General features: G+C 39.5%; 2 protein-coding genes and 1 pseudogene across 2 annotated transcripts in view; 1 reads left to right on the forward strand and 2 right to left on the reverse strand.

Moving 5' to 3' along the window:
* LOC144443809 (long-chain fatty acid transport protein 2-like) overlaps positions 1–4609 on the forward strand; it is a 6879-nt gene extending 2270 nt beyond the window's left edge. Inside the window, exons 3-9 of the mRNA XM_078133357.1 lie at positions 1–147; positions 753–877; positions 1387–1581; positions 2428–2518; positions 2791–2989; positions 3643–3740; positions 4293–4609. The exon at positions 1–147 is cut by the window's left edge and continues 12 nt beyond it. Of these exons, the coding sequence (XP_077989483.1) occupies positions 1–147; positions 753–877; positions 1387–1581; positions 2428–2518; positions 2791–2989; positions 3643–3740; positions 4293–4600 (1163 nt within the window). The 3' untranslated portion in view covers positions 4601–4609. The remainder of the gene's footprint in view (positions 148–752; positions 878–1386; positions 1582–2427; positions 2519–2790; positions 2990–3642; positions 3741–4292) is intronic.
* Positions 4610–6129: 1520 nt separating this feature from the next.
* Positions 6130–9211, reverse strand: LOC144442929 (cAMP-regulated D2 protein-like; annotated as a pseudogene).
* A 1268-nt stretch (positions 9212–10479) lies between these two features.
* LOC144442930 (cAMP-regulated D2 protein-like) lies at positions 10480–13775 on the reverse strand. The gene is made up of 4 exons (XM_078132303.1): positions 13491–13775; positions 12190–12379; positions 11918–12048; positions 10480–11490 (listed from the first exon to the last, which is right to left on the reverse strand). Exons 1-4 carry the CDS (start codon positions 13773–13775, stop codon positions 10480–10482), a joined length of 1617 nt encoding a protein of 538 aa, XP_077988429.1.
* Positions 13776–14319: the final 544 nt, after the last annotated feature.

A 14319-nucleotide genomic window follows, 5' to 3' on the forward strand; every position in this document is an offset into this window, starting at 1 on the left:
CATGTAATATTACACATCAGAAACACATCGGCTGTACTTTACTGCTTGACATTCTTGATCTTACTGAAGACGACGTATTCTACATTACCTTGCCGCTGTATCACTCCTCAGCCTTCCTGATAACACTCGCATATGGACTCCGTAAAGGTAGGTAAAGTTCAAACAACCAGCAAAATGACAATTAGACGTTACACCAGGCACAAATCCGCCAGTTATTGTCTCTGAACAGAAAATATATAGGGATTATATACCCTGGTCGTTGTACGTCACGACACCCCGTGTAGATACGTCACTGGTTCTGCTGTGTTCGAAATATGCGCCGTCATTTTTGCCGATTTTTTAAATAAATTATGGTAGAGGTGGTATAATTATATTATTCCCACAATTTTCCTTCATTCAACCATAAAATACTCGTGACCTAAGGGTTGTCACTACTCGTCTAACGACCGGTAGTTGCAAGGCCCCTTAGGTCACTCGTATTTTCCTTGGCTAAACGAAGAAGACAAATATTGGGGAATATTATATAGTTTAGTTAATTTCGTTTGCCAGCTGTTGTTATTCCATGAATCGTTATGTGTTTTATCTAGCTTGGGATATCTCTGTAACATACATGTGGGTTTTTTTCTCGGATTTGACATGACCTTTGTTAGAAAAAAGACGGTATATTGGAAATTTGAACTATTATTAAGTTGATTGTGATATTTAGATTCAACGGAGATATATCCCTGCATATTTTGAAAACTTTCAAACAGGTGCAACTATGGTGTTAGCCCAGAAGTTTTCGGCTAGTCGTTTCTGGCAAGACGTTCGCAAGCATGATGTCACAGTTATATTTTACATCGGTGAAGTATGCCGATACTTGTTGGCACAACCCGAGGTGAGATTTTACACCACAATACTCAACGATTAAACCCACATTTTTCCAACTTTGCAGAATCTCTAAGTTCCAAAACTAGGTACATATATCTTGGAATATATGGTGTGGAGAAATGTTCCTTTAACGACTGGGCCTAAATTACAGAAGGGGGTGGTGTTTTTCCAGTGAGTAAAAAAGATTGACCCTCCCCCAGACCTTATACAAATATTATTGATACTCCCCCTCCTCTGCCTGTCTGCATGCCTGCCTACCTGAAAAAAAATATATATATATTACATACATACATACATACATACATACATACATACATACATACATACATACATACATACATACATGTATGTGTACAGACAGACATAGCTGATTACTTAGCAACAAGATTTCCAGGGTGTAAATGTACTAACATCTTGAAGTTTGCAGTTTACAGTTTTTGTCGAAATTATGTTTATAGCAAACTGTTTTTTTTGTACTGAATCAAGTAGTATATTCTATATTATTCCATATTATAGCGTACTGAGGACAGGAATCACAAGGTGCGTTTTGCCTGTGGAAATGGACTACGGACTGATATCTGGGTTGACTTCGCTCGTCGATTTGCAATCCCACACATTGGCGAGTTTTACGGTGCTACCGAAGGGAACATTTTCACTTGTAATGTTGATAATAAAGTTGGATCTTGTGGGAGAATGACGCCACTCATCCAGGTAAGGGAACTTCAACTCGACTGTGTATCGACCAATGTTTGTAAATAGTTATGTTGGAATTAATTCCTAATACCTTTTGTTGACGTAGTAACCACATTGATACTGTAAGCTTTATATCTGTTGAGCGCCCAGAGTTGAGGATGTTGGTATTAATTGATATTGGAAAGATGGCGAGACATCCATTATTAAGAAAACACTGGGGATGTAGTCATACGTAGTAGGTGTAGTGGAAGAATGGCATAGTTTGTAAAGGACACGTGTTTTATCTTAGTATCTTAGTAATTGAGGACCCTGTTTAAATTACAATTACAAGCTCACAACGTTCACAATTTCATCAGGGCGCCATCAATCATTCAATGTAGGATAAAAAAATTAAATTCTCTTAGTTTGGCTTCAGACCCCCACTAAGTTTAATTCGGTCTAAATTGAAAATTGTTTCAGGCAGTCCAAACAATTTCAAATCAGTCTATAGTAGCATAGTACTATGAATACAAAACCAGTATGTAGGTGAGGAAAAAATAGCTCCTGTATTGGCAGTTTTAGGTGCCATGCATTTACTGTCCATTTCTCGATTTGACATTTATTTTTTTGAAATTCTTGTATCTAGGGCCTAGGGTACATACACAAAACAGACCACGTGTACGTTAAAAGTAAAATCGTTTTTGTAGGATGAGAACTAAAATAGTGCAAACTCCTAACAGAATTATGATTTTATCCTATATTGAACCGTTCATCTCACCCCTATACATTAACCTAGCTAATATTTTGTCCGTTCTTATCACAAATACCAGCTGCAGTACTCTACCACATTTCTTCACATTATATTGTGTTATTGGTTACTTGCAGAAACTTGGTAAATATCGCTTTGTACAGTATGAGTTTGACACGGCTACGCCGATTCGAGGAGCTGACGGGAGATGCCTTCCAGCCGAAACTGGTAAGCGTTCTGTAACTTCCAGATAACGTTTACTCGTATCCGTTCAAACCCATTCACGTAGCAATGAAGAGTAGTGCCCACCCCACCCCACCCCCACCCCAACTTCACAGATGCAAACGTTCTTACAGTTTTTCTATCGTAACTTCCTATACGTCGTGTACTTCTGCTATTATTGGCCTTCTCTGAGAGAATATGATGCGCGAAGGCGCCCCAACACCATATAGACTCCACAATGACTGCTAAGACTTTTCTTTACCCTAATGTCTATTTAGGCAAGCCTGGGTTACTTCTAACACCTATCGATGAGGTGAGAGCATATAAAGGGTATCGGGGAAAGAAAGAACTGACGGAGAGCAAGAAGGTATCAAACGTATTCAAAGATGGTGATCTATACTTTAACACAGGTGACATATTTACCCTCGACAAGGACTACTACATGTATTTCAATGATCGTCTCGGAGATACGTTCAGGTAGGAAATTTTATATATTAGTGTATGAACCATGTACGGTATGATAAAAGTATTCATAAATTCTATCAACAGATGTGTGGGACTTAACTGGTTATTTTAGTCATTAAAAGAAACGAACAAGGCTAAAATAAAGAAAATATATGTCAACACATGCAAACGTAAAGATATATTCAAAAACAATTTCATTTATTAAATTATTTACATAATTAATAAATCATTATCAAAGCCCCCATGCAACGAACCGAGCGGTACATTTTACTGTACATATATGTCACACAGCGAAATTTTCACATTGTTGAGTACAATTTGGATGCAAATGCTAGGCTGCGTGATGTTTTTTAGCTAATAGCATTCCACCTCAACGTCCTATATCCTGTGAGCCACGATTTATAACGTCACCATTTTCGCCAACGTCGTAAACGTCATACCTCTTTACGGCACTGTCAAAAACGTACCCGTACTATTTGTTTCGTTGCTTCAGCAGAAATGTGTGCTCTGGCTTGGGAGAATGCAATTTTGCTTTCAACATTCATTATTGTTATAGTTGGTAATTATTTTGTGATATTAAAGAACAAAAATCACCGTAGATAATTGACGGTAAATTAAGACAACTTGAACTTGGATGATTTGAACGTATTTATTTCTCCTACTAGATGGAAGGGAGAAAATGTGTCGACCACTGAAGTTGCTAATGTCGTCATGAACTTTTACGGTATCAAGGAAGTCAACGTCTATGGGGTCTCAGTAACAGGTAAGACTTAACATTATCACATGGTTATAACCACAGTCCATATATTGTCTAATCTAGCTGCAAGACCTTCGGGCTTATTTAGGTATTATGCTACCGAAAGTTACATTGCATGTAAGATACACATTGAGGGCGTTTACAGAGAGCTGCTCACCAGAGTTACTGTACATCATCGGTTTTTGTTCGGCAACCTACCGAGCGCTGATCCGAGGTCTGGTTACAAGACCATATATTGCTATGCCAACGCACTTTCTAAAAATAGCATAGAGCAAGACCATGTTTGTAACTCAATTTTGCCAAAAACTAAAAAAAAAAGATGCAAGAAATGTTGTTATTCTATGTGGGTCAGTGTATGCATCAGTCGCTTCCCCATAAATAGTTTGATTACTTGTGATCACATGTGATTAAAAGTGATTACTTGTCTTTACCCGGTTTGTTTATAAATCATTTCGTACAATCAAAAACCTTTTACGTTTTTTTAAAATCTTATTTTCAAAGTAATGAATTATTAAAAAACAAAATTGGCATTTTATATTTGCTTTAATTTAATATTAGGACAAGAAGGTCGAGCAGGAATGGCAGCTGTGGTGCTAGAAGATAAATCCACCTTCTCCTTCAAGCAATTCTACATCCATATGACAACTTCTCTACCTTTATACGCATGTCCAAAATTTCTCCGACTCAAAGAACAGCTGGATGTCACCGGCACTTTCAAATATACGAAGACCGGACTAGTGAAAGAGGGGTTTGACCCCGAAGTCATATCCGATCCGTTATATTTTATGAGTATGGAACAACGGTCATACGTACCATTGGACGTTGACGATCACAAACATATTATGCAAGGGGGTGTTAAAATTTAGACATTTTTTTTATCGGTTGTTCAAGCTTTAAATTTCAAACTTTCTATTTACTGGATTTTTTAAAGTATAGAATTTAGTCTAGTAAAAATCTGAGCGATCAAGGTCAGGCAGTAGTTCAGTGATACACTCGACACTTTTGCAACTTGATGTATAACCTTCTCTTTCTCAGATCATTTACTGTAACATTACAAATACATGTATACTAATTCAAAACATTCATTTTTACATATCTTACCTAAATATTCTTTAAATGATGAATCTATACTATGTGCGTATTTCGATCATTTGGTGTTATAGGGTGTTTTGTTATCACTTTTTTATCACACGAGAGAACATTTTTAAGTTTACAGCGCAAGACTTGCGATAGTCTGCGCCACGTGTGTCTTATTTTAAATAATAGTATTTTCATGATTTTACAAGACACAAACATGTCGATCTTTGGCCTAAATACCCGTGACTATTGTTTTAGCGAGATTCGTCAACATGTAAACAAGACTCCGGTTATTGTGTCGTATCACAATATAGCTATCTCGTTTCAAATTGGTATAGTTTTGTGATTATTCCTGCTAAAGCAGTAGCCGCGGGTATTTAAGGCCAAAGATCGATATGTTTGTCTTCTAAAACCATGAAAATACGTCGGTATTTCGTATAAGTTACTCACCTGTATTTTTGACTTGGCACAGACACGTGGTACTAAACGTCATCGCCACGTGCACGCATGCGCTCTCAGAGAAAGTCGTGAGTATTCGGCTCAGCGTTCAGCGCACAAGGTGAGGAATTTGCCACAAGCGCAGACTACTAGTCGTCTCAGCCACAAGTAACCAGATTACCAAACATTCTAGCTATTTGGCTCTCGGCCCCGAATAACCTGACCAAAATCTCACTAAAAGTTGCCCGCACACGAGAGAAATCGTCGCAAGGAAACTGCCACGAGTGAAATTTTGCTCAGCTGATTCCTTTCGTGTGCGCCAGGCTTTAGTCATAAACTTGTCGCTTGGTACCATTCCATATAACTTGCTTTATTTCTAAAAACTTCAAATACTCACCAATTATTAAAGTTATGTATTGTGTATTGTCCGTGTGCTGTGTAAACATATTAAAAACTGGAGGATTTTGATTAAAAATTAATTAGATTTATTAGCCATGACGAGTGAATAAATTTACCGTGACATGTAATTAAGTATCAACAAATTAAAACTAATTGAAAAAGTAATAATTAGTTGTGGTGTTGAATTTGGTGTATTCGTGGACAGAGTGGATGTCATCTTGTTCTTAGGGTCTCTTTCTTGTTTCACATAATTGCGTACTTTTTGTTTATCCTAGTCCAAGGTCTGTTGCCATCTTGAAGTTCTTGGCTGAGTCCTTTTACATGTATGTGTGTATTAGTCGAGTCTCAGTAAATGTCGGGTTTATGTATTATCAACTCTCCTCGAAGGTTTCATACAATGTTATCTTTTCCAGTATTCGGATACGAGGGCACAATTTTGATGACAGACTTGTGAAATGTCAGGTGATCATGTAAGATCCAATCACGGATAAGCTTTCAAGGAATCCCAGAAGTCACACTCTTCACCCCTGTAGTTAGATCCTATATCATTGACTGGAGTTTTGAAATGCATATATTGCGATTTAATGCCATCATACTGTGGCCAAATTAAGAACGCATCTCTCACATTGCCAGATCGAAATCCTGGATTATTGGGGTTTCCTGTGTGGGCGAAGTTGGTCCAGTAATAAATCATAGTGTGCGATAGTTTTTCTTCATCGGGAGTATAGTGTAAGTCGGCTAGGGGTGCCGAATGGAACACAAACGGCAACTCGGCTCCATGGCACGAATGATTCCTACAGAAGGCGAATTGTGGACCCCAAGCGTCAAATGAGAGTACGTGGTCAAAAAGGTATACCCAGATTGCATTGTGCGTTGCCGACATTCCCCTCTCGGCGAGTCTATTCGGGCATAGGCATATGTAGGCTGTACCCGCGAAGTCGAGAATTTCGCGTTGATCACCTGAAGAAAGTGCTGGGTATTTCTGTAGGATTTTGATAAAGTGTGTTGGAAAGTCGGCAATAATCAGTTCATAGTATTGGGTGTTATCCATTGGAGTCTTGTAGGCCATGAAGAGATTCACTCGGGCTTCGTCGGAAGTCGTTCCGATCATGATAGGTTTCATTTGGAAGTTACCCTCTATCATAGCGTCTAATGGATGTTTCGGGAGATCCTCCCCGTCAAGGTATGGTCCCCAGGGCTCAAATAGCTCCATTAGTCTAAACGGATTGACAATTTTACTACTTACGCTTTGTTGTGCAGCCACGATATCATCGGGATGTTCCCATTGGAACAGTTCAGTTCTTTGGCAAGATAGTCACCTAGTATGACTGCCTCGGTATGGGTTTTGAAAGGCAATGTAAATGGGTTGCTTTCGATTATTGCTTGGTCGAAGATGTCGGCGCTTTGCTCTGAAGTAAGGTGGATAGCAACTGACTGTGCTCCAGCACTCTGACCAAACATGGTGATCTGATCGAAGAGAAAAGAGTGGAAGATGTCGATGATGGTAAATTTTATGATTTTTTTCTCAAACCACAAGGAAATGTAGATAAATTGACTACATAACGACTGGTAGCCTTTAGTTTTACATTGTACATGTGTTTGGTTTAGTTTTCACTTCTTACAAATAAGTGTCAATATGAAGTTCGTCGACACCACGTTACATTGTCACTCACTTTCAACAATTATAAATTGTAAGTGGTTATAATAATGTGATACAATATTATGTAGAAGCACTGTTTCGTTCATATAATAAGTAATATGTCATATAACTTATTCTCACAAATAATTGACGCGACAAGCTAAACGAATTGGATACTTGCCATGTTGATCGTGATGATGATGGTTGTTGTTGTTGTTGTTGTTGTTGTTGTTGTTGTTGTTGTTGTTTGGGGGCGTTGCTGTATGTCACAATATAAAGTTTGAAGCATAACACAGCCTTTCAGTGGCACATCAACAATTGTTGAAGAAGTTGCTAGCTATATTTTAAGCCATTATTTGAAATAAAATAAAGTAAAAGTATACACGTTTTCCTTACTCTAGTAGGGTCTCCCCCAAATGAAGCTATGTTCTCTTTGAACCATCTGAAAGCCAAGCGCTGGTCTTGAATTCCATAGTTACCCTTTACAGCTTCGCTTCCACGCCCAGCAACAAGAAAGCCAAGAGCCCCTGTAAAAATCCAACGGAAATCCTCAAATTTTAATTTAGATATACCATGATATCTACAAAGGATTAGAGTCGACGAAAATAGTACGTCGCGTCTCATTGGAGGATTTGTAGTGTGCAAAATTCAAAGCCAACAAATACAGAATATTTTACAACCCAGCCTCCCCCCTCCACCGCCAAAAATAGTGCCATTAAGCCCGAAATACATGTACATGCATTTTGCTGCTCTAAAGCTGTGTTGTCCACATAAGACAGCGGCAAACCTACCGACTCTGTAGTTGATCGAGCCAACAATCGTGTTCGTTTGGTTGGCTAGATAGCGACCATCCTGCAGCAGGTTGGCACCAACTCCATCTCGAAAATTCCCACCATGGATATAAACCATTACAGGTAAATTTGAAGAAGGGGTTACATCCAATGGCGTAAAGAAGTTCAAGTAAAGACAATCTTCACTAGTCTGCAATAAACAACGCCAAAGAATTCGAATACAGAAGACAAAGACTAAGTCATTACCAGACAACCTTTCAAATCAATATGGACTTTTTATTACAATAGCGCCGCCTATGGCTATGGCTAGAATGAAAATCTCTCAACATCGCATCATTATTCGTGATAAGGATTCTGGAGATTCAAAGTGTCATGCATTGAAAGAAAACGTTTTCCAATTACAAAGTATTTAGACACACAGAGAGGTGTGAGAGGGTGTGAGCAAGAGGGAAGCGGATAGATAGGAGAGGACCTGACAACAGCACTGCTCAAACTTACGCAATCTGATTAAAATGTGACCGACCGAGGATCGAGAAGGCCCAATTTGCTGTACCTCACTTCATTATGGGTATCCCTTTAATACACACATCCTCTTTTTTATAAACTTGATAACCGCCTCCTCCAAATGCGGTCGTCTGGGAATGGGGGGGGGGGGCTACATGTATCCCGCTCAAATGATAATGGAAAGGAAATTACTACGACGAACATTATCTTCAAAACACATTTAAACTTAATTCTGTTTAATGCTTTGTTTCAACAAACACTTTTGGTTACGATTTCTGTAACATTGACATAATGACAATACCTGTACGTATGAAGATAAGTCTATTCACCTTGTTAGGGCAGACATGTGGTGGATTCATACACTGCTGGGGACAACCAGGTGGTGCCGTCTTTGCTTGCAGAATGCTTGGTGACCAACTCGCAGCCGGTTTAGGCGACTCCCAACGATTAGCTTTGATGGGTGGGAGTGCATAGGGAATACCGTAGAAAGCACGGGCTTGCTCTAAATATACTCCTTCTACTTTGCCATACTTTGTATCCACTATGGGGCCGGTCGCCAAAGGTGATGTTTTCCCAATAGAACACAAGAAAACTACGGCTGCGACGACGACAGAGTTATGTACTATCATTGTTATGGACTCCTCGAATGACGTGTAAAATGTAAAATCAAAGTACACGAACTCACACTTTGCACTTTGGTTAATGTGTGGTATTATTTACATGACCCAATAACGCCTTTTTAGGATCCTCCTGTTCTGCAATTGAGCTAGCCAATATAGATAATAACGTTCACTGTAGTCCGGCACTGTATATCCCCTTGCAAGTACGACAGTGGCATTACTACTACGAGATTTCTATATGCATGAGCCACAAAACGTACATTCAGTGATCATGATATCGCCAATATGTTAGAGAACATAACAGTTGACAACCTGAGCTGACATGAAATCTGGCCATCACCATTATTTAGTAGTTGATATATTTACAATCAACGTTCAATCTCAGACCACCATAGTGGGCTGAGGTTCAATGTTGTATTTATCTCAGTATGTACATCGGAAGTCCACAGTACCGCAATACTGTGGTGGGGGGAGGGTGTGTGTATGTATGTGTATGTGTGTGTGTGTGTGTGTGTGTATGTGTGTGTGTGTGTGTGTGTGCGTGCGTGTGTGTGTGTGCGCGCACGCCAGTAATGAGGATATCCGCATTGAGCGGTGTCAGCAATGGGAGTACGGATGAGGATTGAGGAGGTGTATCGTCGATACACAAGGCAGATGTCCCAATTGATAACCTAGTTCAAATTACACATTTATCTGTATCACTGTATCACTCACAACCTTTCTCTCATGACCTCTATCATTCAAAAACCATATGTTATCAAAACTATGTCACAATCACTAAAATAGATAATTACAGTCATATTGAATTTCTCACATATCTATTTTGATCAATTATGTGTGGCAAAAATATCAAAACATTCCCCAGTTATTGATATTGATGGTATGCTCTTTATAAGTTAACACACACACACACACACACACACACACACACACACACACACACACACACACACACACACATGCACATATGCTCAATACAGTGGTTTGTTAAGTGTGCTTCCATTCAAAGACGGTTGCCTCAATTTGATCTAGTCGTGTGACTGGCATAAATCGACACTTCAGAAAGGTCAGGTCATTGGGTGTTAGGTTAGGTAATTATTATTTTGTCGTATGGGACGTGCTATATACACACATCTCACCAACGTCTTCAAGGGGTTTGTATGGAAATAAAGCTTTTGATGATGAAAGATGGTATCAACAATAATTTATATGTAAAAAAATGAAAAGAACTCTTTGTATGGTGATAGTATTTTATTCATTTTATTGATATTGACATATTATGGATAATATCGGAGAGAATCCCAGAAACCACATTCTTTATCCAAATAATTCTTTTCTACTCTATTTGGGGTCAAAAAGCGTAGGTACTGCCAGTCCGAAGACTCCTCATATTTCGGCCACACTAGTGCTTCATCCATTTCCCCAGTTGTAATCGGTTGGCCCGAGTTACTTGGATCACCGGTGCGTGCAAAGTTTGTCCAATAGGTCATCAGACTCTTTGACAACACCTCCTCCTCTTCGGTAAAGTTGAAACCACCAAGAGAAGCTGTGTGAAAGACAAAGGGAAGCTCGCTTCCATGACATGGATGGCCAATACAGAAGGAGTAGTTAGCTCCCCAGGCATCGAAGGATAGTGAATGGTTAAAAACATACATCCAAGTATCCCCATTATATTTGGATATACCTCGGGCAGCCTTTCTTTCTGGACAGAAGAATATATATTGATGTCCGATGATTGACAGCACTTCTCGCTGATCGCCTGCGGGAATCGGTGGAAATTTTGTCAAAATCTTAAAGGCATGGAGTCGAAAATCGGAGATGATTGTCTCGTAATACTGCGTCTTGTCTACCGGCGTTTTGTAAGCTTCGAAAAGGTCGAGACGACCTTCGTCAGACGTAGAGCCAATCATAACCGGCTTATGATTGCACTCGCCACTAGCGAAGGCGTCTACCGGCTGTTTAGGAAGGTCCTCCCCTCCCACTACTGGTCCCCAGGGTTGAAACAACTCAAGCAATTTCAAAGGATTTACAATCACGCTCGAGGTTTGGTCTTGAGCTTCAAGAATGTCATCTATTGACTTGGATCTCATGCATTGCAGGTCACCATTAGAGCAATTCAGAATTTGAGCAAATTTGTTTCCAAGGATCACGGAATCGAGGTGGGTTCGGTATGGTAGGGCAAATGGGTGACTTTGAATTATTGCTTTGTGAAATAGGTGATTGCTCTTCTTTGATATCAGGTGAATTGATACAGACTCTCCACCAGAACTCTCACCAAATATTGTCACCTGTAGGAAGTACATAATTTTGGAAAATGCATGATTAGTAGTTGGAAGAGATCGAGTTGCATTTTTAACGACATGGAAGGGGCAAACTTTGTTCATCTGAGTTCGAAACTCTAAACTTGAACGGCAATGTCTTGTGGTCATTCGTTATCACATTTACACTTTAATGAACGATTCTACTGTAGAATTCCTTGATTAACATCAGCGTCGTATAATCTTGAAAAAAAAATTCACATTATACATCACAATCAAATAAATGGTATACGTCAAATATTCTTTCAGTATCCAATATGTCAGTGATGGACCGTTTAACTGACTGACTGACTGACTGACTGACTGACTGACTGACTGACCATCTGACTGACTGACTGACTTACTGACTGACTGACTGACTGACTGACTTTGAGACAGATACTTTACGATAACATACCGAGTTGGGATTTCCGCCAAAAGAGGCAATGTTGTCCTGGATCCACTGTAAAGCGAATCGTTGGTCATGTATAGCATAGTTGCCGATGGCGACGTCTTTTCCTTTATTAGTGACCAGGAAACCAAGTGCACCTGCCAGCAAAAAAAACCCAAAATCTTAATTGGGTGAACAATTTTGATACCAAGAAAGACAGAAACAACTGGTATCGATAATAAAAGAGTAAAACTGAATTGAATAGTTACTGAAACGGCACAAAATAAAAATATTCTCACCAATTCTGTAATTGAACTCCACCAGTACAATATTAGAATGGTTGGCAAGGTAACGACCATCTTGAAGCAAGTTGTATCCACTTCCTTGTATGTATCGGCCACCAAAGATGTACGCCATCACAGGTAAATTGGAGGAAGGGTTTGCTGTCATAGGCGTGTGTATGGTCATATACATGCAGTCCTCACCGGTCTGTAAGAACGAATTCCACGTTAGCAAATTTCACTAGCGTAGAAAAATCTTTGAAAATTGCTAGTGATACACGCGTACCGGTAAAAGTTACCGAATCGCACATTTTTTATTCGTGGGAGTGGGGTGGGGTGGGGTGGGGGTTAAACCTCAGACCAAAAGTGGTCTGAGATTAAAGGTAGAGTGTGGGGTGAGGATTGCCTCAAGTTTTTTAAGGTTACAATTTCAATATTTCTTCGTCTTCGTGTTTTATAATTTCTCTCATGTCATCTATTATAAAATGGTAAAATTCATTTTTAGGTTCTTGTTGGACCCTTTTTTGGAGTACTTCTAGATATCTAACATGTACAAACGTGTTATAGCCCCTGTACTGTACGGCTAGCCACTATAACTGGAATTATTTGTTCCACGTCTTTTGTTATTTGAGTTACGTTATACGTGATGAAGCATGTTTGGCTGCCTAGCGATCCTGAACCCCTATCAGCATGCCGTAGATTTTTAATATTTGTCTACAAACTCTAGGTATCTTGATCGTTCATTGAATTCCTACTGCATACACATGTATGTGATGTATTTTGCAAATGGCAAAAATGAACAGAATGTGGCGACAAATTATTGGATCTATACTTGCAATTGGTTTTAGATTAAGTAATTTGATACTGGTTGCAATTCATTCGACGTGGTCTGATTTCAGCAAAGACTTTTTTGAAGGGAAAAAATAAAGTCCGTTTAATTTCCCCATCGATTTGTATCATTACCAAAATTGTTACTCAGTTCAACGCCCGTCACGCAAAGTTCACAAAGAATCAGAGTTTGCCCGTACAGCTGTTTCACCTATGATCGCAAGTACAAAGAGTACGAAAGGTCAAACAAATGACCTACCCAGGCCAACTCAATGGGAAGGACACAACATTGTACACTATGAGAAGGTTTTGAGTTAGCCTATACTGTCATCGCATATTCTACTTTCATCTGAACTTCGTTTATTCATATTCATTTGTTCACTTCATTAGTTAATATGATGACGACGACGACATTGTCGACAACGACTATTGAATGGTAAAAACTGCATAAATTTTCGAAAACATGAAACGAAAAAAAAAATGTTCAGTACCTTATTTGCACACATACCAGGTGGCAGAACGCATGATTGGGGGCATGCGGGTGGTATGGTAGTCGCTTGAAAGACACTGGGAGCCCAACTTGCAGCCGGAGTAAGTTCCCGCCATCGATTCTCTCCTAAGGGTGGTTGGGCAAACGGAATGCCGTAGAAAACTTGGGCTCCATCAAGATATAACCCTTGAATTTTACCGTAGGGTGTGTCGACGATAGGTGACAATTGTCCGCGAGAGAAAGAAAGCATAAAGAAGAACAGCAACGCCGATAGAATTTCTGACATGATTGTTCAGTCGGCGGCTGGCACTGCATGCAACAGGAAATCTAACTGGCTATTGTGAACCGCTGCTGTATATATAAACCGAGGTCGACTTTGATCTGATTACTTCCCTGAGATCATATCACCTGACGAAATTCTGTCAAAGTTACCGTCAAAATATAAGGACAGCTAGATATTTTTATCCATAACTTATCAAAAAATCATGTTGCTGAATTCAGAAACTGTCATATTCGAGAATATGATAAAGCGACTATGGTTGTAGGGAGCCTTCAGTAATTACATGAGGGAGGGGAATTCGAATACAGTCCTGTCTGTTGCATAAAATGTGACCCTCCCCCGATTCCGTTAAAGTTGTACCACTTGAAAAAATGTCCCTCCCAATTTCTTTCTTTAACACATGACCCTCTCCCGTTCATATATTTTTAAAAATGTGGTTTAACACGGGCTCCCCGTGGTGTAGTGATTAGCGCTCAGGATTAGCAGTCGGGAAAGCCATGGGACATGACAGGAGATTTTTCTGTGTCCGACCTAGACTGTCGACAGTCGC

This window comes from Glandiceps talaboti, chromosome 12, assembly GCF_964340395.1.
Source record: "Glandiceps talaboti chromosome 12, keGlaTala1.1, whole genome shotgun sequence".
NCBI classification, from domain to species: domain Eukaryota; kingdom Metazoa; phylum Hemichordata; class Enteropneusta; family Spengelidae; genus Glandiceps; species Glandiceps talaboti.